This window comes from Poromitra crassiceps (assembly GCF_964638095.1).
Source record: "Poromitra crassiceps genome assembly, contig: HAP1_SCAFFOLD_404, whole genome shotgun sequence".
NCBI lineage: Eukaryota > Metazoa > Chordata > Actinopteri > Beryciformes > Melamphaidae > Poromitra > Poromitra crassiceps.
The window spans coordinates 1-25,608 of NW_028152001.1; the positions used below are offsets into that span (position 1 = coordinate 1).

Genomic DNA, 25,608 nt, shown 5'->3' on the forward strand with positions numbered 1-25,608 from the left:
CGAAGTTCAGGGGCTATTTGGAGAAGCTCTACAGCCGGAGGGAATGTTGGGCTCTCTGTTACAGGGACACCATTCCTGTGAGAAACAACAACACCAACAACTACAGCGAGGCTGCAATGCGCATATTGAAAGACAAAATCCTACATCGCACCAAAGCGTACAATGTTCCACAGTTATTTGACTTTCTGACCACCCGCCTCACTGCATATTATGAGGCCAGAATAACAGCTGCTGCCCTTGGCCATTGGGAAGGCTTTCAGAAGTCCAGGTTCCTGGTAAAGGACAACAGTGTGAAACCTGAAGACATTCACAAGGTAAAACTTTTATTAGATTTAAATTTTTTACAAAGCGGAGTTGGATAGTAAATGTGATTAATAGATGGAGATTAATTTCTCCTGGCAAAGTTTGAGACTGAAAGAAATGTCCAGGCAGTTTTTTAATATGCATGTTTGCTTCCTGTCTGTTATCTGTCTTCGCTGTCACTTTTTCACATAGATTGATGACAGCCACTTTGAGGTCAAAAGCTCCTCCACTCCTGGAAAGGTCTATGTCGTTGACATACAGCTGGAGATGTGCACCTGTCCCATGGGTAGCAGTGGTGGGCCCTGCAAACACCAGGCAGGTGTCGTCCTCCAGCACAGCGTCCCCAGCACCAACTTCCTGCCACAAACAGCAGACATGAAGGCAAAGCTGCTGTACATGGCAACTGGTAGTAAGTAAAATACAAAGTACAGGCTATGGCAGTGTAGTGTAGTGTAAACTGTAGGCTACTCAATGGAGGTGCGTGACATAAATTTTGGTATCTTGTTTCATTTTCAGAGGATAATGTTCCCCTCCAGTTTCTGCAGCCGTTGAAGGAAGAGGCTGTGCCATCCAGAGGGACAGATGCAGTTGCAGACGTGGACACTGCCGGTGACACCTGTCGAGAAGAGACGGATCTGGTGATGGTAGCTGAAGAGGTTCAACAGGCTGAATCGGAGGAAGGTATTGAGTCAGAACGCGTGCTTTCAACTGTGGCCTATATCAATATTCACATTTTGTTATTCACGTGCAAATACTTTTTGGTGCCGAGTTGGTATAATAGAACCCAATACACCACTAGACAACTAGACAATATTTCACAATTGTTGGTTAAATTACTATTGGTCTCGTTTTCCAGAATCACGTCAAGCTGCTGAAGAGGGATTAGCTGAAATATATAAGGAGCTGTTAGCCATGGTCAACAGCAACCTGTCTCTCACAACCCCATTACTGGCTGCAGTAAAGGCCTTTAAAAAAATCAAAGACAATCCATCCAAGATCAGCACAGCCTTACATATGTTTGGCCGGTACACAAACAACGGTTTGACATCTGTTAGATCTAGAGCCATACGTAGAGCTGCCAGGCATGCTGGCCCTGCTATCCCTGCACAGCCAACAGCAGTGGCGAGACGCAGGGTACCCTTGGGGGGAAGACGCCGCCTTGCTGCTGGACGCCCCACAAAGGTCACAACAGGACCTGATCATGTTTACGGCCAGCCAGCCAAGAGGGTCAGAGCACCAGCTCCTCATCATCTGGTACACTCTGTGTCAGAGAGAAAAAGCCACCCAAAATGATACCAACTTTGTCTGAGTAGGTATAGTTTGAAATGTAAAAGTTTCCATTTATTCACTGAGATGATTTCCTCGTGTAATTTACCTCCTCTCCTCTTCCCTCTCTCCACTCCTTTCCTCTCCTCTCCTCCGATATTGTCCCAACCCAGTGACCATGCTGCCTGAAGTCACCTGCTGCTGCTCCTTGTGACCTCTGCCTCCATCACTGATAAGACACAGTAAGTATAGTTTTAAATGTAAAATGTTTCCATTTATCCACTGAGACTATTTCCTCACTATTTACCTCTCCCCAGAGATGGATGCTGTGACCTGTCCATTCCAGAGCCGTGTAGTGTTCATTGGCTAATGAGTCTCGCATTTTGGTCCTCCGCTGACGCCTCTCTCTCTAGAGGACACTGGTCTATTCCATTCCCATTCCCAACAGTTTTATTAGCTATATATAATTATATATACTTTTGGTTTTATTGATTGTGTTTTTAACTTTATCTAGGTTTTATGATGCATGTTTGCATATCATTTATTTTAATTATAGCTTTATTGGTTGTGGTGTGTTCAACTTTTTATCTATGGTTTTATTGCATGTTTTGTATAGGCTATTGGTGTTTTACTTTATTGCTATTTATAATTTATTTTACTTTTGATTTTATTGGTTGTGGTGTGTACAACTTTATCTATGGTTTTATATTGTTTTATATGATTATTTTTGTAGTTTTTTTGTTGGGACTGGAAGAGGGATTCCCAGCTGGACTTGTGAAAAATGTAGAAGAAAAAACTGGACTGTATTTTATTATTGTATTTGATTTTTTAGATAAAAAGTCTGCTTGTTGAAGCTTGGGACTAAAGCACCTGGGTTTATTCATCTTTTAAAATAAAGATGTTTAAAAAACTATTGCTTGTTACATTTATACAGTGCTATACCTTTTCTCTGGGTAAGAATTGAGCTTGAAATTAACGATATGATACATTATATTAGAGGAAATGAACGATACGTGAACACATACATGTTTTTGTAGATTGTGTACATTGTGTAGATTACAATTATTATGCGACCATAATTCATTTCAATGTCCGCTCTCAATGTCCGCTGAAATCGCTGTCCGTTATCAAGAGTTATTCAGTTGGTTCATGAAATCGCTGGGCTGCGTGCCCTCCAGTGTTTGTGGTGTGGGAGATTCCATCTGTCAAAAGAAGAACACAAAAGACTTGCTCCGGCCAATCCCGGCGCTTGACTGCTGCGTAGGCGGGCACAGGGCGTGGTTATTGCCTATCCTATGTGGGGTTAGAAATCACGCCTCCGCTCCGCCAGACAGCTGGAGTGACAAGACTAGAGGTCGACCGATTAATCGGCCGGCCGATTAATTGGGGCCGATTACTGGCATTTTTAATTAATCTGCATCGGCCTGCAAAAAAAAAAAAAAAAATTTGGCAGGCCAGGCCAGGCCAGGCCACCGGGCATTTGCCCGACGTGCCCGATTATGCAGTCCGCCACTGAATGTGAGTCTTCTCATGCACCCATGAGCCTACTGTAACGTTACGTTTCCTCGGTCACCACCATCTTCTGCAAACACACTTCTCCCATCAAATGACAGCAAATCTAAACAGTTACATTATTATTATTATTATTGTTAATGTATAGAACAGTGCATGAATGAGTTATCTGACATACTGCTCTCTCGCTATAGACTACCAGTCACTACTGAAATCTATACCGCATAACCCAATGTATTTTTCTATTTAATAAAAAGAATAATTGATATAAGATAACATCTTATATTAGATGTAGGCCTACAGTATAATGTTATATTCGATTTTCAATGTGCATGAATAGATAATGGAAATCTAGGCTACTAGATTTCTTTAAAAAAAAATACCAACAGAAGAATATTGCACATTTTTTGGGGGCGCTACCCACACGTTTAGCTGTGTGTTTCTCATTCCACGAATGCACAATCCTTACAAGTTGTACCCCGTTGTAAAGGTGACTAATCAGGCTTTCCAACTATATAAAATACAATACCAATTGGTATTATTAAAGGGGAGAAATAATCGAGCAAAATAACGTTTCCAAACTTTTTTTGAGGAGTTTATTTTAATCGTATTTTATCGAATGAACAAAATAAATAATAATCGGCATTATATATCGGCCATCGGCCGCCCTGCTCTCTAAAGATCGGCATCGGCATCGGCCATTGAAAAAGCAATATCGGTCGACCTCTAGACAAGACCCACAGGTTACCACGGTAAAATCGCGCGAGACAATTTGTATGTGGGATAAATACAACAACAAACAGGCAGAAGATCATTGTTCCCAACTGGAGAAGCAGAGGAGGGGTGGACTTGCTTGGTGTTGTCTTTGTAAAAAGGATGGGTCGTGTCATATATTATTTTGTGGTTTTCCACTTCAATTATGAACTTTTCCTCATACATGTTTGTCCTCTGGCTTGATATTGAATGCTGTAAACACCTCTGCCCTGTTGACTCCATGCCTGGCTCCGCCCAACTTGCTGTGGCTTTGCTCCGTCATCCGTGAAAAATAGAAGCCTTGCGTATCTGCTTCGGAGAGCTCCGGATCGTCGGAGCTGGGACGGAGTAGACACGCAACGCAGCGGAGTAGGTGGGAGTTGACACAATGATTAGAGTGGAAACGTATCGGCTCCGAAGCCGTACCGCAGCGCAGACGGACCAAACACGGACTCAGTGGAATGTAGGCGTTAGAGCTAGATGTATTCTGAGGAGTGGGGCAAGAATGTCACAGAATTTCTTGTAAAATTCAGCACCGAATCCATCAGGACCGATATTTTTTATTGATTTAAGTAAACCCTTTAGTCTTGGAGGTACAGCTCCCCGCCAGGAGGGGTTGCTGCAGTGCCCTAAGCACCCCTAGTTCCAGCGTCCCTGTCCATCTTATTGTTACCCTCTGTTTCTCTCATCCTTCAGACCACACAGTGTGTTCCTTCAGTACACACAGTGCCGTTTCCAGTGGATGTTTTCTGCCTGGCTCTTCAGACAGCCTGCCCCCCTCAGCCACCAGCTGAGGGCGCTCTTCCTCCAGTGGAGTAAACACAACAAGCGGAGGGTAGCCAACTGGGGCGGGACCCTGTGTGACGTCTGGTACCTGGCTATGCTCCACCCAATCACAGCAGACTACTGGAGAGGAAACGGCTGGTAGAGATGAGACCATGGGTGAGTTATTTAACCTTTACTCTTGTCTGCATATTTGATTTGATTTGATCATCTTTATTTCCAACACGTAAAAGAAGTTTAAACAAAACTAAATGAAAGCAAAAACAGCTCAAATAACAAAAGGACCATCATCAACTTCATATGAAATTCACCTATCGCTAAGCCCCGAACGTAGATGAGTAAATCACAGCGCGTGCAGCTCCACAATACACTCAGACAACCTGAGCCTAGAGCTCCATAGAGAAGCATAGAGAAGCAGAAGAAATCGGGATTCTCCTCTGGGTTTATGTTATATATAAAGTTTATTGATATACAGAGGTACATGAAATAGATTACCAGGCGCCACTCTTCAATTCAGCGTATATATAATCCACAGAGAGGTTACTTTAAGTCAGGGGTTCCCAAACCTTTCCGACCAAGTACCACTACGTACCAAACCAAATTTCCCATGGACCACTTCCACTGCGTATAACCCCCCCCCCCCCCGCCCATAAAATAAAATTTGATGATTTAACTATGCAATAGCAGCAGAAAGGCTAAATAACAATATAAGGCTACTAGCTGGTTCAAAATGAACACACACGGACACTCACTCTCTCTCTCACACACACACACACACACACACACACACACACACACACACACCTGCCAACATTAGGCTGTGAAAAAGAGGACCCCTTTGAAAAAGTTTTTTTCCCTCACCAAAATGTTGCCTAAATTTGGAGTGTTATTTAGCTACCTTCCTTCCTGACAAGCTAGCATGACATGTTTGGTACACATCCATTCCTTAAGTCTTCTAGTTTCATATGATACCAGAAACTTCGCTCTGGCTTTAAAACTGAGCCTGCTGCAGCCTCTGAAAGTAAATGTTCAAAATTGTGATGTTTCCCAAATATCGCGATATTTCCGAAAATCGGCCCAATCCGGCAACTGCTCAGGGTTAATGTGTATGTAAAAACTGTTGTCTGTAAAAAAAATAAAAAAAAAATGCAATTCTCTGGCGGACCACCAGGCGGAGGAGCCCCGCGGACCACAGTTTGGGAACCAATGCTCTAAGTGAATAAAATGTCAATTCTGGATGTGAGTCGCCTATTATCCCCACTGGTTAACTTATCCCGCTGTCTTCCTCCGTTAAAACTGCATTTGAATGGAGTTTGATTAAAGATTCGCTAAAGCCGTTTCCATGCATGTATCGCATTTATTTTCATTGATAGCTTTAAATGTTGTACATTGCCCTCCGGGGCAATGTAGCATTTGTCGAAAATATAGCAACCCCGTTTGTTGTGACGGAGTTCTCACTTCCTCATCTCGTCGCTTCCCAAGAATGCTCTGTTTCTATAATATATTCAGAACTAACAGTTCCCAGTGGCCGCTGAGGGAGAGCCCGCCCCAGGCTCCCAGCCTGGGGCGGATTAGCGTCAGATTAGCGTCTGTGGACCAGCACGCTAGGTTGCGAGTTATCGTTAACTTAACGGTTACTACGCTAAAGAGGACATCTCAAAATGCCTAGACTTACCGAATGCACCTCTGCAGTTGCTGGATCACGTACAGTTGGCGTCGCTCCAGCTAGAAGTGTTAATTTTGTGGCTATAGACAAATTGGTGCAGGTAGCTTGTGTGAGAGAGACCCGCGCAGTATGCGTGAGGAAGCTTGTGACGTCCCGATCCCCCGTCTGGGCAAACGAAGCGTTTGGGGGTGTGGCTTGGAGGAGACTGCTTGAGAGAGCTGTATAGGGACAAATCCAACTGTGGCAGTTCTGAGCTTGTGACCACTCATTACAGGGAGGGCTGACAGCAGTATATATGCATTTACAAGTAAAAACAGCTTTTGCACGGAATGGGACCTTTAAGGATTTTTCAAAATGTCTATGGAGAAAATGAATGGGGAACTCACTTCCAGGGCAACAAATGTCACATGACTGAGTGCTCAGCTCTATAGAGGGAATGCACCGACGCCACGCCCCCTCCCGAACACGCCCCCTCAGCCGGACTAAGCAGCACTGAGTGTCAAATTTCCAAAACAAACGTGGCTTCCGCCAGGGGTAGTAGCGAAACCACGGCTAATATAAACGATTATCTGCTTAAATTAAAGGCAGTTGGACTCGAATGTGACCCTTATAGCTTGCCAAAGAACCAGTGGTCCATGGACGTAGACATGTGGCCATGAATAGGGTTTCCTGACATTTATATGTAGCTACTTAATATAGACGCCAGGGAAGCATACAAGAGCCTGGACGCGTGGTTGTACTTCAAGGCTGGATTTGTTGGCGACATTAAAGCAATGGATATTCTGGTTGTATGTGGAGAGGTAAATATTTATTTTATTACAACTTTTATTAAGAAAAATATAGCATACGCTGTCACTAACACACGCTAGCTTTGTTCAATCATAGTGAACACTGTCACTCATGTAACGTTATATCTGTGCAGGTAAAACACAGCCAGAGAATGAATGAGCCCTCATTGAAACCCTGGATAGCTGCAGAGAAGACCGGGACCATTTCATTAGCTTTCGGCAGCCTGTAAAAAGATACCTCCGACGCCTTGTTGAATCTATTTTTACAGTCAATGGCACAACAGCACTTTCCCATTTACGTTGTTTTCTCGCGGAAGCTGAACGCTAAACACCGTGACCGGGCGGCACCACCTGGCTTGTTTAGACGTTTTGACACTCACTGCAGCTGAGTGGGCGTACCCGCACTGACTGTCGCGTCCGTGACGTCACGTGCATTCCCTCTATAGTGCGCTGAGTGATGTCACTCGAGTACTCCATGATGTGATCAGTGATGGTCACTCGAGGAATTGTGATGTCATCAGGGAGTGATATCATCAGTGATGCGAAGTTGAGCAATTGTGTGCAGCACATGCCAATAGAGCAGGCGAGGCCACGTGCGGGCGAGGCTGCGCAGCGGCCCAGCTGTGTATGCGAGCCTGTGTTGTGGTTGAGCTCCAGGGTGGGTGAGTTTAGCAAGCCTGCGATAGAATCAAGCACGCGTGATTTCTAATGATACAATAAAGTCAATAGGCAAACTTATAAACAACACACATTAAATATGATGTTGGAAAAGGAGTAGGAAGAAGTATGCACTTATGTATTCCTAGTGGTTCAAGGTTCAAGGTTCAAGGATATTTATTGTCATTCCAAAACATGAAACATGGAAGGGAACGAAATATGGGCTCAAGGTCCTGGTGGATATGTCAACTAGGATATCATAAATCATAAAATATCATAAGAACAACTGAGTACTAAGAAGGAGAACAATATAAAAACAACATATAAATTAGAATCATCATAAAAACAACATAATACCTGATGTAAGAGCAAGGGAAACAATTTAAGGTGCATGTGTTCGCTCAACAGGGAGCCACTTAAAGTTCATTTTGTTATGCTCACAGCTGGCGGCATTAAAGTGCGAGGAGTGTGGCAGCAGTTAATTTCACGAGCAGCAGATTTGAGATATACATATATAGATATAATACATACTATGTACTATATATAAAAAATAATATATAAGTATATAATTAGATACGTAAAAAAATAAGGTAAAAGTTATAAGAAGTAGCAGCAGTACATTACACGAGCAGCAGTTTAGATATATACATATAAAGATATAATACATGCTATGTACTATATATAAAAGATAGTAATATATATGTATATAATTAGATACGTGAAAACTAAAGTGTGTAACGTTAGAGTGGTTATGCATTGTTCATAATTCTCACAGCCACCGGAAAGAGGGGCACGGTGGCTCAGTGGTAGAGCTGTCGCCTCACAGTCAGAAGGTCCTGAGTTCGATTCTCGCCTGGGACACTGTGGGCGCTGTGGTTGTGTTCCCCCCCATATCTTCAGTGCCTACTGCCCAGGTGGGTTATCTCGTCGTAAGGGTCTTTCTCTCTGTGTGGAGTTTGCATGTTCTCCCCGTGCTCCCCCAGGGGGTTCCTCCATATATAACCCCCCCACTAAAAACATGCAGAAGATCAGATCGTCATCGTCATCCGACCAGTGACGACAACATCCGAAGTTGGTCCCCGGGCGCTGTACGAGAAAGCGACCACTGCTCCTGGCCTGCCCCCCGGAGGAAAGGACATGCCTGGATGGGTTAAATGCAGAGGACACTTTTCACCGGCCACCGTCAGCATGAGTGTGTTGTGGCCGCATGCATGTGTTGTGGTGTTCGTGTGACAATAAAAGACGGGGCTTGTCCGTTACGAGAGAGTTTTAAAGAAGCTATTCTTGAGCCTGGTGGTTCTGGCTTTGATGCTGCGTAGCCTCCTACCAGAGGGGGGGAGGGGCAACCAGTCCATTGGCAGGGTGGGTACAGTCCTTCATGATTTTACCAGCTTTATTCTTGCATCTGTCCTGGAAGATGTCACTGATGGTTTGGCAGGCGGCAGCCAATGATCCTATGTGTGGTTTTGACCACACGCTGCAGTGCTTGTTTATCTGCAGCAGAGCAGCTGCCATACCACACAGTGATGCAGGAGGTGAGGACGCTCTCCACCACACACCTGTAGAAGGAGGTGAGGACGCTCTCCACCACACACCTGTAGAAGGAGGTGAGGACTGAGGTGCCGAGGCCAGCACGCTTCAGCCTCCTCAGGAAGTAGAGGCGTTGGTTGGCCTTCTTCACTGTACTGGTTGTGTTCAGGCTCCATGTGAGAGTGTCGGAGATGTGCACTCCCAGATATTTAAAACATGGGACAACTTCGACAGCTGCTCCCCCGATGATGAGGGGAGGGGGGGTGGAGCTGGATTTCCTGAAGTCTATTATCATCTTCTTCGTCTTCTTCACATTGGAGAGGTTGTTTGTTGCACCATGCCTCCAATTTCTCCACTTCCTGTCTGTACGCAGACTCATCGTTGTTTGTGATGAGCCCTACCACTGCCGTGTCGTCAGCGAACTTCACGATGTGATTGCTCAGGTTCCAGGCTGAGCAGTCGTATGTGAGCAGTATGTACAGTAGAGAGCTGAGTACACATCCCTGGGGGGAGCCGATGTTGAGGATGATGCGGGAGGACAGGATGTCATGGATCCTGACAGATTGGGGCCTGTTTGTCAGGAAGTCCAGTATCCAGTTGCACAGAGATGGGCTTATCGTGCATTCCTTTATAACTGGGAACTGGTAATCTTACCGGTTCAAAGTTCATGAGCTGGGACGTGACGTCACTAGAGCTGGTATTTCCCATTCCAAACTCGTAGGAGTCTCAGCAGCCCCGACCTAAAAAAATCCAAGATGGCTGCTCCGCGCAACAACAGTAGTTATAATCATATAAATGCTATTTAGCACTTCTGTCTTGTTTGTGTCTCGTTAAATCAGCTGTACACACAGCACGGCCTACTTCTATCTGTGTGGACATGAGGCTGCAGTGTTTGTATGCGCAAAATGCCACTAAATGTTATATCAACTGTTATTGCTAACAATGGCTAGCCTGGCTAGCGAGTGGATCTGACCAGTGAACAGTGAACTTCCCAGCTCAACTTTTCTGCAAATGGAACGCTAACAAAACGGATGTGACGTCATTTAGCCTCCACCTCCCAGTTCTTTTGCGATAAAGGAACGCACGATTAGTCCGAGTTGTGACAGCTTGTCAATCAGGGTTTGTGGAATGATGGTGTTGAACGCAGAGCTAAAGTCCAGGAACAGCAGTCTGACGTAGGAGTTCTTGCTCTCCAGGTGAGTGAGGGCCAGGTGAGCCACGTAGGAGATGGCGTCTGCGGTGGAGCGGTTCTCCTTGTATGCATACTGGTGGGGGTCTATGGTAGTGCTGATGGTCTCTTTTATGTGTGACATGACCAGCCTTTCAAAGCACTTTGTGATGATTGGGGTGAGTGCTATTGGGCGGTAGTCCTTCATACATGTCACTGTGGGGGATTTCGGGACAGGGATGATTTTTAAGGCAGTTTTAAGGTTTAAGGTTTTAAGGCAGTTTTAAGGCATGTTGGGACAGTTGCTGTTGAGAGGGAGACATTAAAAATGTCCGTCATCACCTCTGAGAGCTGGTGTGTGCAGTCCTTAAGGACCTGGCCAGGGATGTTGTCTGGTCCTGCAGCCTTGCGGGGGTTGACTCTCTGCAGACACTTCCTCACACTCTCAGCAGAGACACTGGGGGGGGGGGGGGGTGAGCCTGGAGACAGGAGGGATGTTTGGGTCCTCAAAGCGAGCATAGAATGTGTTGAGGGCATCAGGGAGAGACGGGTCCCTGGGGCATTCTACATCTCTTTTGGTGTAATCTGTTATGGACTTGATGCCCTTCCACATGCTCCGGGGGTCATTGGTGGAAAAGTGACGCTGGATTTTTAGAGCGTATGTTGCTTTGGCCCTTTTTTTTTTCTTTTTTTTTTTAACTTATTTTTATTTATTTTCTCAAGTGCAATTATACATTTATTCATTCATTTACATCACAGGTATGGGTGTATTGAAATGCAGTCCATATAATCTTGTCTTTTCAATGTCCATAGTCTCCATTCCCATATGACCGGGTTTGTTATTGTCTTTTCTTCGTATGTAGAGAAAAGACATACAGCATGACAGTCAGTTCAAAATTATAGAAGATAATAGACAAATTAAAGCAAAAGAAGAAATAAAATTAATAGCCTACTACAGGTGTTGTTCACTACACTCTAGGCAAAACAAAATACAAAAAGATTGGTGACCACCTCATCAAGAATGCCTCTGTCTTTAATTGTAACCTTGCAGTTATTTCCTCCATCTGATAAACATCTTTAACCTTCTCCTTCCATTGTGTTATCGTGGGGGGCTGCGGTCTCAGCCAAGAGATTGTGATCATTTTCTTAGCGGTTAACAGAAGGACTCTAAGTATTCGTTTCAAGTTATTGTTTCCCATATCTTCTGGTATTATTCCTAATAAATAGTAAGATGGTTCCAAGGGTAATCGAATCTCTAGACAGTTCTTAATTTCTGTTTGTATGTTCTGCCAATAATCCCCTAATTTTGGGCAGTCCCAGAATATGTGTGAATGCTCTCCTATCAGGCCGCAACCCCTCCAACATCTGTCTGAGGTACCACCAAACTTTGACGTGATGAGGAGTCCTGAAAAACCTCATCTTAACCTTCCATTCAAATTCCTTCCAGATGGGACTACTAGTTGTTTTGTGTCCCTCTGCGCATGCTAATTCCCAATCTTCTTCCGAAATTATAGATTCCATCTCCAGTTCCCATTTTCTTTTAATGTCCAGACTATTATCCATTAAATCTCCTTGCAGTATTTTATATATGTAGGAGGTGATTTTCTTTTTGACAGTCCCATCAATTGTTAGCATAAAAAAACTTTCTAGATGTGATGGTGTATTACATAATTTGTCCCATTCTTTGTGTTTCTGGAGGTAGTGTCTTATTTGTAAATATTTAAAAAAAATCATTGTGTGGAAGGTTATATCTGCGCTGAAGTTGTTCAAAGGTCATCAGGACCCCTCTTTCAAACATTTGACCCAACATGATTAGACCCTTTCTTTCCCATTCTTTAAACCCTGCCCCTATTTTGGATGGGAGAAAATCAATAGTTCGTGCAATCTTCATCGCTATAGATATTGATGAGGGGAGTCTTAGCTTCTGTCTCACGGTTGACCATATTTTCAGAGTGGTTTTTACCCATTGATTATTAATTTTATGTATTTTCCAAGAATCCTTGTTCAAAAATGGGATTACATCTAATGGTGCTTTTGGGCAATGATTTTGTTCCATCCCCACCCATATTGTGTCTTTGTCTTGAGATAGCCATGCTACCATTGATCTGAGCTGAGCTGCCCAATAATATTTTTCCATGTTGGGTAAGTCTAGACCCCCCTTTTCTTTTGAGCATAATAGTCTTTTAAGTCTAATTCTGGGTCTTTTGTTTTGCCATATACATTTAGATAGCCATTTGTTAATTGTTCTAAATGTAGCAGTAGGGACCTCTATAGGTAGGGATTGGAACAAAAATAGCAACCTTGGTAGTACATTCATTCTTATTGTTTCTACACGCCCTATCAGGGAAAGGGGAAGGACTTCCCATCTTGTAAGATCAGTTTTTATTTCATCCATCAATTTCTCATAATTGGCCTTAAATAGTTGTGATGTGCTAGGAGTTATGACAATTCCTAAATATCTGAATCCTTGCTTGGACCAGTGAAATTTAAATTTTCCTTCTAACTGTGGTGGCCAGCTCCCCACCAGCATCATTGCCTCAGATTTTGATTGATTAATTTGGTAACCTGAAAATTTCCCATATTCTTTTAACACATTCACTGCCAGCCGTTTTTTTTTTTACTGTAGGTAGGTTCTGCCAGAGGGTTTTTTTGAGGATTCTGGCTCATCTTTCAAGACCCGAGGATTCTTTTCTGCTAAGATTTTGTGAACACACAATATCTCAAAACAACTAATAGAATGTGTGCTTTCTCTGTCTAAAAGAGTTAGTTTGTAGAGTTAGTAGTTATGTAAGCATTAGCAGTTGAATACAGCATGGTTTCAGCGTCAGAAAATTTATTCAGAGATAAACGGCTTTTTGTGAAATTCGATAGAACAGTCACTTTAACCATTCATTTTTGGCGTCAGACATCTAAACAATAGTTTTGAACAGTAATTTCCTCCATAACAGCAGGAAACCCCCCTCTACTTCCAACTCCTCCCTCCGTGGGCGTTCTCCTCCGCTCTCCTTGGCTCTGCGGCGGGTCTGTGACAAACGAGTTGCTGCTTTGCTGCTGCTGCCTGGCAGTCTGCATGGGGCTCGCTGGATGGGTTTCGCTGGTTTCTTGGCGGTCCGGTTGAGAGCTCTGATGAAGCTCTTGCGATTCTGGGCTTATTTATGGTGCGTGTTTCAAAGTGTGCATCCAATCTATTCTTGGAACCCCCCACCGTTGCCACCGCTGTGCATCAGCGCGAAAGTGAAAGCGTTTTCGCCATCCATTTTACTGTATGAGAACGGCTTCCTCGCGCTTTTCCCTATAGTTTTGGCTCGCCTCTCCTACTGTGGAGAGACATGTCGCCACTCAGTGGGTCGGTAAAATAGATTATACACATTCAATACCTCCAATTCTGGTATAGGAGACGTAAAAGGGGTTGATCGATGTCCCACCGTCAAATTTTTTTTTTTTTTTTTTTAAGCCTAGATATCTCGTCTTTGGCACTCAACGGTTGGATTCTGTAAGCCGAGATATCTCGTCATTGGCACTCAACGTGTTAAACTACTCATCAATGCCGGAACTGAGGAGACAGGGTCACTGATGTACGTCAATAAGTCATCCGCGTAAAGCGAAGTCTTATTTTCTGTCTGACCATCATCTTTTATACCTTTAATATTTTTATTTTGTCTTATTAATGTCGCAAGGACATTAAACAAGGACAGCGAAGAGCAAAGGACTAAGGCAATCTCCTTGGCGGACCCCTTTCTCAAGGTTGAAGAAATCTGAACAGCAGCCATTCACTCTAACGCATCACCTTGGATTTGTGTATATGACCTTCACCCAGTCCACAAACGTTGAATGAAATCCCATAGCAGCCAGTGTTTTATATAAAAACTGCCAGTTTACAGTGTCAAATGCTTTCTGCGCATCAAAGCTAATTAGCACAGAGTTTTGCATACTTTTCTTGGCACATGTTATAATATTCAGTGTTCTCCTTATGTTGTTTGCTCCTTGTCTGCCGGGAATAAAGCCTGTCTGATCCGGGCTAATGAGTTTTGTTATAATTTTTTGCATCCTTTTTGCCATAATACTAGTCAATAATTTTTGGTCATTACATAGCAGACTGATGGGTCTATATCCTTCACAGAGTGTCGGATCTTTACCTTCTTTGTGAATTACTGATATAATGGCCTCGGACCATGTATTTGGTGGGTCCTTATTGGAGAGAGCAAAGTTAAAAACTTTCTCTAATATTGGTGTCAAATCATCTATAAAGCATCTGTAAAACTCTCCGGGGAGTCCATCGATCCCTGGGGATTTATTATTTTTATTATTAATTTTAAAAAAATTAAAATTAATTTTAATTTTTTTATAGCTTCCCTTATTTCACTTTCAGTAATAACTGATGTAATCTGTGCTGCTTCCTCTTCTGATAATGAGGGTAGGTGTAGTCTGGCTATGAAGGCCTCAATTTCGTTGTCTGTTGTTTCTGAATTAGGTTCTCTGTATAGATCTTTATAAAACGAAGGCATCTGCTATTTCCTTTGGGTGTGTTACAGTTTTTTTGAGTGTGGGATGTATAATCTTAGGTACCATACGATTAGCCTGTGCTTTACGGAGTTGAAAGGCCAGTAGTCGACTGGCTCTGTTCCCCATCTCATAGTATTTCTGTTTAGAAAACCTTAAGGCTCCCTCTGCCTTATATGTAAGGAGCTTATCCAAGGACTTCCTTGTTTCTTTTAATACTAGCAGAGTGTTCTGTGTTCCTGTGGACTTATGTTCTATCTCCAATTGTTTTATCTTATTCTCTAACCTAGTCTGCTCTTCCAATCGTGTTTTCTTCAACCTTGATGCAATTTGAATCATCTTCCCTCTTATGACTGCCTTAGCCCCCCCTCCCATAAAATTGATGGTGTCACTTCTCCGTTGTCATTAATCTCAAAGTATTCCTTAAGGTTCTTTTTTAAGTCTTGTACCACTGTTGTATTAGTCAGTAATGAGACATTTAGTCTCCAATATCTGAAATAAAATTCTTTGTTTAGATCTATGCTTAATATGACGGGAGCATGGTCACTCAGAGTTATTGGTTCAATATGACAGTCTGTTACTTTATACATACACTGTTGAGGAAGGCAGAAGAAATCGATCCTCGAGTAGCTATTATGGACATTAGAATAAAAACTGAAGTCCTTCCCCTTAGGATTTATATGTCTCCATGGATCAACTAGTCCTAATTCTGAGAGCATATTATTAAGTGTTTTAGTTTTTTTAGTCTGGGCTCCTCCTTCTGCTGGCACTCTGTCTAATTTCCCATCTTGTACGGCATTAAAATCTCCCCCCGCTATTAACATGCCTTTAGCATTATCGGCAATAACATTGGCAATTTCCTTAAAGAAATCCTGATCATATTCATTTGGAGCATATACATTCAGAATGGATACCTCCACCTCCCCTATTGTGCCTATTACCATGACAAACCTCCCCCTCTGATCCTGAATTACTTTTTCTGAAGAAAAGGCCAACGACCTATTAATTAAGATTGCTACTCCCCTTTTTTTACCAAATGAAGCACTGTATATATGATTTACCCATTCCCTTCTCAATTTTTTATGTTCTCCTTCTGACAGATGTGTCTCCTGTAACAAGCCAATTGAGCATCTTAGTTTTTTTAATTGACTATATATTTTCTTCCTTTTAATAGGATGATTCAGTCCATGGACATTATATGTGATTACGTTCAAATCATTCATGGATGTAAAGCTAGGGTATTCAAATTTGTCCTAATGTTTTTCCATTTTGTTGCTAACCCAACCCTCAGTTCTAATACGATGCACCTGAAAGATTTCCATGATATAATATACAATTGCACTTCTGTGAGAATCAATGAAACAAGTTCTGAACATGATGTGTTATACGAACTTATAACACATAGCAATAAATGAACAAAATAAACAAAAATGACTTCCAAAAACCCAGCTGGGTGCACCTGTGTGCCCAGCTCCCTTTGTGTTATAGGCAGAGAGTAGTGGCCTCTAACTCTCTCTGGGGAGTATGCACAAAGTGCCATCCAAACAACAAACCACAGAAAATAAATCCTCCGGTGAAGTTGGAACCCTATCTCGGGCATTTCCATAATATAAAAAGAAACGGGATATTTCCCTCCCCCAAACGTTTACCAATTTTTTTGTAAACTTACACTCTTTGTTCAGTGTGATTAGCTTTTTTTTTTTTTTTTCTTTTCTTTTTTTTTTTAAATTATTATTATAATCTTTTATTATTGTTTTTCACTCTTTTTTTTTAAACATTCTTATTTTATTATTATTTTATTTTAAGTATGCTGCCCCAAAGTGTCCCGAATATGAGTGGGTAACATATTACCTCGCTGTTGTCACTCAAGTCTGACTCTGTTACCTGAGCACCTCTCACTGTAGCTGTCCTTTCAGACCTGTAGAAAGGATCTCAAATCCGCGTCTGACAGAGTTTCATCTCTTCTCCCTCTCCCGTTATCCTGCCTTCGCCACGTTTCTCTGGAGAGCTCTCGTTCCATCTTCTCCCTCTCGCTCACCTGGACTGTGACGCCCAGATCTTGGAGTGTTGGCACCGCCTCAATCAGGGTAGGAAACGTTTTCACTCCGGACGTCAGGTTGACTCTCAGCTGGGCTGGAAAGCGACATCTGGCCTGGATCCCCTTCTCCTTCAGCTGTTTTATCACCCCACGTATCTTCGCTCTTTTCATCTGTACATCTGGAGAGTAGTCTTGGTCAAAGTATATGACTTTCTCTTGAAACATGACCCGCTTCTGTGCCCAGGCTTGACGGAGCACCGCTTCTTTCACTGTATAGTCTAGAAACTTTATAATGATGGAGCGTGGTGGTGCGTTGTTGGCTGGTTTTTGTCCCAGTGATCTGTGTGCCCTCTCAATCTGTATATTCATCTCCGGGGGGAGCTGTAGCGTGGTCTTTATTAGTTGTTGCATAAAGCCAGCCATGTCATTCTTCTCACTCTCTTCGGGGACCTGGTACACTCTCAAATTGTTACGGCGTATACGGTTCTGCAGATCATCACACATATTAGTGAGAGCAGCGTCTCTTCTCACCAGGTGGCGGATAGCCCTTTCATGCCGCCGGCTGTTGTCTTCGACCTCGCCGATTCTGGTCTCCGCCTCCGCGGTTCTTTGCTCAAGTTTCCCCGTTCGTTGTTTCAACTCCCCCACCGACGTTTCCAGCCTGGAAAGTGTCGCTTTGGTATCAGCAAATGAGTCCTTAGTTTCTTTTCTCAGTTCTTTCAGTTCTCGGATTAGTTCCTCCATGTTCCCTTTACTCTCGTCTTCCTTAGTTTCCACCTCGGGTAATGGCGGCGGAGGCTTCTCTCTTTCTTCGTCTTTTTGAAACACGTTTTGCTGCTTCACCTTTTTCCTTTTCTTGTTATTCCGTGTGTTCATATTACATCTTCTTAACTTATATCGTGTTAGTTATGTTCAGAACCTTCTATAACTTTGATAAGCAGCTAATCACAGCTAAATGTTAGGGGAGCGAGCACCCGACGCGTGTGTCTCAAAGCATAGCGCCACCGGAAGTCCGCTTTGGCCCTTTTTATGCCTGCATTGAGACATAACCTCGCTGCCCTGAGTTCGGTTGTGTCACCAGACCTGAACGCTGTGTCACGGGCTTTTAGCAGAGCGCTAGTCTCGCTAGCCAGCCTCTCTTCCTTTCTGTCAGAGAGTCTGGCATCGCAGGTTTCGATTTTGGGATTGCGAAAAAAATGCTCTGTTTGGGTTAACCAATCAGCTTCGTCTTGGGCGGTGCTTAGCGTTAGTGCCCTTGGAAAATCGTTTCGGGGTGGAACTTGTGTCGGCGGAACATTTAGACGGGAGGAGAGCTCACAGGCATAAAGATGGCGACCTCACCGAAAGAAGCTAACACTCCTCGCAAAATAATACCAGACATATGTCGATTGTGTGATGGTAGTTTTCAAAGAAGAAAAGACAGACATCGCCTCATTAGCAGTTCGCACGAGCCGAAGCCTACATTTACTTTAGCGCTGGAGGGGCTCACTGCACCCGTTAAAACCACAGACGATTTATTAGCTGTATGTGGCTCTTGTAGAATGTTGTTAAATCGATATCACAGAAGCTCATGTGAGGTGGAACGGATCGGTGCTTTGGTCAAGTTTAATTGTATGTTTAATAAGGTACATGCTATTTGCACCTGTATGTCAAATACGTCGAATCTAAAATGTTTAAGCACGTCTAACGTATGCACATGACATGTGCACCCATGTGCAGTGAATATGCCACTGTCTCGGACTTGTCTTATCACTATATTGCCTTATTGCCTATTGCTGCTCATTATTGCTTATTGTTGCCTATTGCTTATTGCAATGTCGTAAACGGAGTCCACAGCACAAGAATTTCACACGTGATACTTGTACCATGGAGTGACAATAAAAATCTTGAATCTTGAATCTTGAATTGGTTCTATACCGATGTTTGGATCTGTAGCGATAACCAGTGTTAAGATTGCTGTTATGGCCAATATCTGATATTTGCTGATGTACATATGCTCAGCATAAAAACAAGTTTGTGTTGACCAAATATTATACGTCTTATAAAACACTAAAACACTGAATTAGAAATAGCAATGTCTTTATTTTCAAAAAATTAGGAAAAGCAAAGATAAGAGAAACAGCATTTTTCCCTCTCTAGGAAAACTACCAGCTTTTACAGGAGCCCACAAAAAAAGGCTTGAATGTGTGGAAACACGTTAAATGTAAATAATCACACAATGTACACACATCTATTACAATAACCAAAGATTTTTCTGTTTCTGTGTTGGCCAAATTTTGTACATCTTGTAAAACACATGTGAATTTTAAATAGTAATGTCTTTATTTCCTAAACATTGGCAGACCATAAAACTGAATTACAGCATTCCCCCCTCTATAGAATATATCAGCGTGATGTCACTGCCACCCAAAAATGTGTAACTCTGTGGTAGTTAACTAGTATGAGTTGTACCAAACAAACGTTAATATCTCAAAAACTAAACGTCACATCGCATATATTTTGACATTATGTGTGAGAGCAGAATTAGCTCAAGAGGATGATTTATAATTATGCATGTCGTGTTAAAGTTGTGTTGAAGTTGTGTGAACTGTCGCAGTTCCTAAAATGTAAACCGAGTCAGCGGCTAGAGTGAGACACACAAGCCTCCTAAAGCTCAGGCTCCATAGGGTTCAATTGCTACCCAGTGATGCGGTTTGTTTACCAAAATGCTGCTCGACTGATCCCTCGTATATGAATAGAAGTAGCAGGCTTTACAGGACCTCAGACAATAAAAAAGAGAGGCTTGCTTGTGTTAACACTTCTCAACTGTGCTGTGTAAAAACTATTTACTAACAAAAAGTATGTGGAAACCGTGACTAGTCGTGGAGCACTGAGAAGCCTTTTTAAAACAATGTCATGTTTCCAAATACATCAAGACCACTCAAGCTGTCCTCCTCCTCAAAGTGTTCCTCCTCTGTATCTCCGAACACCTGTGACACAATGTTCAATATCGCCTGTGCCTCAGCAACCTTAAAAACTTGCACATTGCAAAATACATCCACCAATGTGAAAAGTCTGTTGCTTGACTCAAGCACTTCTTTGACAATATGTGCTCCTGTGTGGCTTTCAGCTTGTTGAGTGGAATAAACAGAGACTGCTCCAAAAACACCTTGCTGCGGCATGTCATGTGTTATGCTCTCTAAGCATTCCTGAAGAATGTTTCTCTGTTCATCTGTAACAGTTCTTTCTTTTACAAGCCCATCCCCTGCATGTTTCTCTAGTGGACTTGCACGTCCATCACAGGTATCGAGACAGTCACAATATAATGCACAGGAGCTACAACATGCATGTTTGGGTTCAAGAGGCTTTGTTTTCTCACCATCAAACAGCTGCAGCAGTTTGACTCTCATGCACCGTTTTCTTTCAGAGACATACTGGATCATTTCATCCGATAAGCCTTGTAGCTGTCTGCCGTGGTATAAGATAACTGAATGTGCCTGACACCCATCTCGCCCTGCCCTCAAAGGCTTGCATGTAGGCCTCAATGTTTCTTGGGGGCCCATAGTTGACAACATGGTTGACACCCTTAAAATCAACACCCATTCCGAGTGCTGTAGTCGCAATTACAACTCTGAGAACAGACAATGGGTCTTTGAGCGAGTTCAGTATATGCAGTTTGACGTCTTCTGGTGTCTCTGAATGATACATGTCCACCAGTCTATTTGCTGAAACATCTTTGGCACCTACTGGATAACATGCATGCTTCCCCAATGTAAGTTTGAAAACATCAGAGTACAACAGTGAGCACTCTGCTATACTCTTGCAGTATATTACCACCTTTTCTGTTGTGGGCCCCTGGCTTTCCAGCTCCCTGCAAAGCCAGGCAAAAGTGTTGGCTGGATCAGAGGAGACTTTTTTGGTAGCAAGTCTGATGTTGTCCCTGCTCGGGCTTTTAACAAGCTCTAAACATTGTTGCATTCCAAGATTTTTCCTCAGCTTCTGTCTCATGGCTTTGGAGGCTGTTGCAGTTATTGCCAGGAGGGGCACAGAAGTGGGCAAAAGGGATCTCAGTTCACCAATTTTTCCACACCACTCTCTGAAAGGAGCCTCACTCCCCTGTCATTCTCCCCTGTAAATACAAAGACAGAGTGATTAACCAAATGGAGAAATAACATTGATGCAGTGGTTAAGTACGTCTGCCTTGAATGGGGTTCTAAAGTAGATGATACTGAATCGGAAGTTTAGGTTTTGCAATTTAGTGTTAAGTAGCTACTACAAATTGTACACAGTATTTTTTTTTAACAAGATTGTGCTTTGGCAATGTTTATGGATGAAATGATAATTGCTGGCTACATTTTAGTGATTGTGATCATTGACTTAGCTAGTGTAAGTTGCACACAACACGTTATCTATATAAATGTACTGCATAGATGGTTAATCGTAATTGTTTTTACCAGTGGATCGCCGTATGTACTTCGTCCACAGCTATCCCCACCAATCGCTCACGAAACGTCGTCGTTTGCAGGATCGCTCTCCATTTATCTTGTCCAACGAATGTCTCAGCTGATCCGTATACAATGGAGTACTCGCCAGCAGCTATTTTCTCGTCCAAGTCTGGATCTTGCCCGGCGTAGGCTGCAGAAACCCCCCTTGAAAGCAGGGTTTTGACCTGGTCCTCCATTATCGCGATCAAGGGAGAGACTACCAAAACCATCGGATTTTCACGCCATCTCTCTGGGTTTATCCGTGCTAGTTCACCGTAGACGATAGGCCATGCCTGGAAGATGAAACTTTTTCCATAACCAGTGGGTAAACATGCAAGAACGTCACTGTTAGACAGCAAATGTTCTAAACATATTCTCTGGATATCTTTACAACCATCCACCGAAAGTGCCGAGCAGGCCTTCTTTATTGCACAATCCATATCTTCTTCAAAACTTGCCATTTTCAGCATGTACTGTAGCAACGAGTTAGCCCATAGATTTCTGCCGTTAGCTTTCTACGCTAGCTAGTTAGCGTTGTTCGGCAGCCGGGAGCATTTACAGGGACACACAGCGGAAGCCGCTCTGATTGACATGGTCGGAGCCAATGACAGAGCGTGACAGAGCTTGCAAGCGGGGGAGCGGATATCCTGCTGCCACCGAAACAGCCGCTCGAATGGGAGAGCAGCTTTAGAGCAGGGGCGGGCTGATCCCCGTTGCCTGTTTCCGCGACGCCAGACTCTCTGACAGAAAGGAAGAGAGGCTGGCTAGCGAGACTAGCAGAGCGCAGACTTCTGCGTTCAGAGACCAGAGATCAGAGAACAGTTTGTGCACCAACCTTCGCTGACGTAGATACATAATCCACCTCCTCGAGTTTTCCCCGACAGGTGACTCCGATCTGCACGGAAGAGCGTCAGTCCGTCTAGTTGGAAAGCCTGGTCCGGCATGCTGCTATTTAGCCATGTTTCGGTTAGGAGTAAGACACAGCAGTTCTTCATCTCCCGATGTGCGTTCATTCTTAGTCGCAACAAGTCCATCTTGTTGTTCAGCGAGCGGACGTTAGCCAGAAAGAGTGATGGGATAGCTAGCCTGTTTGTGCTAGCCTTTAGCTTTGCTAGCAGGCCGGCCCGCTTGCCCCTTTTCTGCTTCTGTGTGCACCGCCTCCTCTTGCCTTTGAGCCGCTGGAGTCTGCTACGCCAGTCCACTGGTCTCAGGAGCTTTAGCCTGCCGAGCTTCGCTTTGAGATTGGTTGGAAGTGAGGCGGACAAGTTGTTAAGGCTTGCAAGTTGGGTCACGCTATATTTCAGCTTACTGTTGCTCTTACATGAGGCATTCCTAGCACTATACGTTACACTAAAACCACTCAAATCGTTAAAACCAGGAGCCAGAGTAGCCGCTGCACTGCTGCGCGCTGCCATCTTGATGAGTTAACGCGTGTAGTGTAGGTGTTCCCTGCCTCCCAACCCAAGGGTTGCAGGTGCAAGCCCCCATGTTACCTCCGGCTAGGTCTGGCGTACAGGCACATTTGGCCGTGTCAGCGGGTGGGAAGCTGGTGGGGTATGAGTCCTGGTTGCTGCACTAGCGCTTGCTCTGGTTGGTCGGGGTGCTCGTTTGTTGGCTAGGGGAACTGGGGGAATTGTGTGATCCTGCCACACGCTACGTCCTGCGGGTGAAACACCTCGCTGTCAGGTGACTGCACATGTATCAGAGGGGGCATGTGCTAATCTACAACTCTACAACTGGAGCAACGACTGGGACAGCAGGAAGAATAGAGAGCCAAAGTCAACAACACAATTCAGCTATATTTAGAAACAGGAGAGACCACAAAACCACTCTCTACTGATTCTAAATATATATATTATATACAGTATATATTAATCTCTTGGTGCGCGCATGCTGAAGCAAAAGCCTATGATGCCTCACTGTCCTCCTTGCTGTTTACAAATCCCACATCTGCTCTTAAAGCACTAAGCACTAATTATGTTTACAAAGTCCCCAATATTTCTATATATGAATGTGAAAGTTTTTTTCTTCCTTGTAAAAAATTGCTTTCTTGGAGATTCAAGGTTTTGACCCGACAGCAGCAATATACACCATTTTGCCATAACCATGCCTTTGTCCCAGCATTACTGGACAACACATTTGTCACATGGTGTGCTAAAGCAGTGCTTCTCAACCTTTTTGAGCCGCGACCCCCAAAAACCTTGAGGGTAGGGTTCATGACCCCCCTCACTCACATACTGAAATCTTTTTGATACAGTTTATAGTTTAGATAGCTTTATATACAGGACATGAATCATTGGTATTGGAGATTTTCATCTTTTTATCTTTTATTTTTATTTTTTACAATTATCCCGCGACCCCCCCCAAAATAATCTTGCAACCCCCCGGGAGGTCCCGACCCCCGAGTTCAGAACCACTGTGCTAAAGGACTTTTAAGTGTATAAAAAACTTCTATGTAGACAACAAGTTTGCATCGTTCGATCAACTAAAGTTAAAGTACAATTTACCTCAATTTCCCCCACGTTATATTATGCAACTTAAACATTTTGTGAGGGAAAACATTCCCCAATTTGAGTCCATGTGTGAGAGACATATTCTATTTGATTTATTTTCCCTTCAACTTTCACCAGAAAGTAAGAAACTTACCACTATCACACAATGCTGTGCTGCCTGATACTGTAAGTCTGCACTCTCCCCAGCCCCGCTGCTGGCCATTTGGGTGCCCTAAGCGTAATTTATTTCATGGTGCCCCCTCGTCCCAAGAAAAACTCACAAAATGCAATCGTGTGTGTGTGTGTGTGTGTGTAATCAGCATTGATGTTACTGTGCTGTCTTTACATTTAAATTTACTCGTTTAAGGTTTTCATTTATTAACACGTTCACTGCCAATGACGTGTTTTTACGTCAAACAGAATCCAACCGTTCACTGCCAATGACGTGTTTTTACGTCAAAATGTTTTTTTGATTTTGTTTTTTTGACGGTGGGACGTTGATCTAACCCTTTTACGTCTCCTATACCAGAATTGGAGGTATTGAATGTGTATAATCTATTTTACCGACCCACTGAGTGGCGACATGTCTCTCCACAGTAGGAGAGGCGAGCCAAAACTGGAGGGAAAAGCGCGAGGAGGAAGCCGTTCTCATACAGTAAAATGGATGGTGAAAACGCTTTCACTTTCGCGCTGATGCACAGCGGTGGCAACGGTGGGGGGTTCCAAGAATAGATTGGATGCACACTTTGAAACACGCACCATAAATAAGCCCAGAATCGCAAGAGCTTCATCAGAGCTCTCAACCGGACCGCCAAGAAACCAGCGAAACCCATCCAGCGAGCCCCATGCAGACTGCCAGGCAGCAGCAGCAAAGCAGCCTCATTCTCATACTGTAGGCGGGGACGCTTTCGCGCTGCTGCGCACGGGCGCACGGCGGTGGGGGGTTCCAGAAATGGACTGGGTGGGCAGCATAAAGCCTAGAGTCGCACGGGGCTTCATCGGGGCTCTCAAACCCAAGAGACGAGTGAGCCCTATCCACACTCGCTGCCAGGGAGGGAGGCTGCTCAAACTCGCAGCAGCAGCAGCAGCAGAGCACTCGCTTGTGACAAACGCAGGCTGAAAGCCACCAGACACGCCCACGGAGGGAGGAGTTTGAAGGAGAGGGCGTTCAGAACTATATTGTTTGGATGTCTGATCTCTCACTGATGCCAAAAATAAATGGTTAAAGTGACTGTTCTGCCTGTTTGATTGAATTTCACAAAACTGCGATTATCTCAGCTTTCACTCTCAGACGCTGAAACCATGCTGTACTCAACGGCTAATATCTACATAACTACTAACTCTACAAACTAACTCTTTTAGACAGAGAAAGCACACATTCTATTAGTACTTTTGTGAACTTTGTGTTCACAAACTCCAAGCAGAAAAGAATCCTCGGCTCTTGTAAAATGAGCCAGAATCCTCAAAAAACGGCTTGGCAGTAGCTACCTACAGCAAAAAAAAAACGGCTGGCAGTCAATGTGTTAAGTAGTTAAAAAAGTGAGTGATTTGTAGGTTTGGGAAACTCTGACAGAGTGAGAGCTCTTCCCGTTGCACAATCTTTGGTCGGTGTGCAATCTTTGGTTTTGGAATCTGCTGCAGAGTGAGAGGTCTGGCTGCTCTCCGCTCCTGTTCTGTGAGATCTTTGGC

At 43.6% G+C, this 25,608-nt stretch overlaps 1 protein-coding gene across 3 annotated transcripts in view; it reads left to right on the forward strand.

The window, feature by feature from the left end:
• The first annotated feature begins 39 nt into the window (after positions 1-39).
• Positions 40-25,608, forward strand: part of LOC310771189 (PDZ domain-containing protein 2-like) — a 98,560-nt gene continuing 72,991 nt past the window's right edge. The window contains exons 1-6 of one of the 3 annotated variants that reach the window (XM_083663854.1): positions 40-314; positions 496-712; positions 820-984; positions 1,160-1,612; positions 1,743-1,811; positions 4,531-4,776. In XM_083663854.1, the coding sequence (XP_083519980.1) occupies positions 4,773-4,776 (4 nt within the window). In that variant the 5' untranslated portion in view covers positions 40-314; positions 496-712; positions 820-984; ... (1 more) ...; positions 1,743-1,811; positions 4,531-4,772. Of the gene's footprint in view, positions 315-495; positions 713-819; positions 985-1,159; positions 1,613-1,742; positions 1,812-1,886; positions 2,014-4,530; positions 4,777-25,608 lie in introns of those variants that run through there. The other 2 variants (XM_083663846.1, XM_083663847.1) reach the window with 2 other exon arrangements.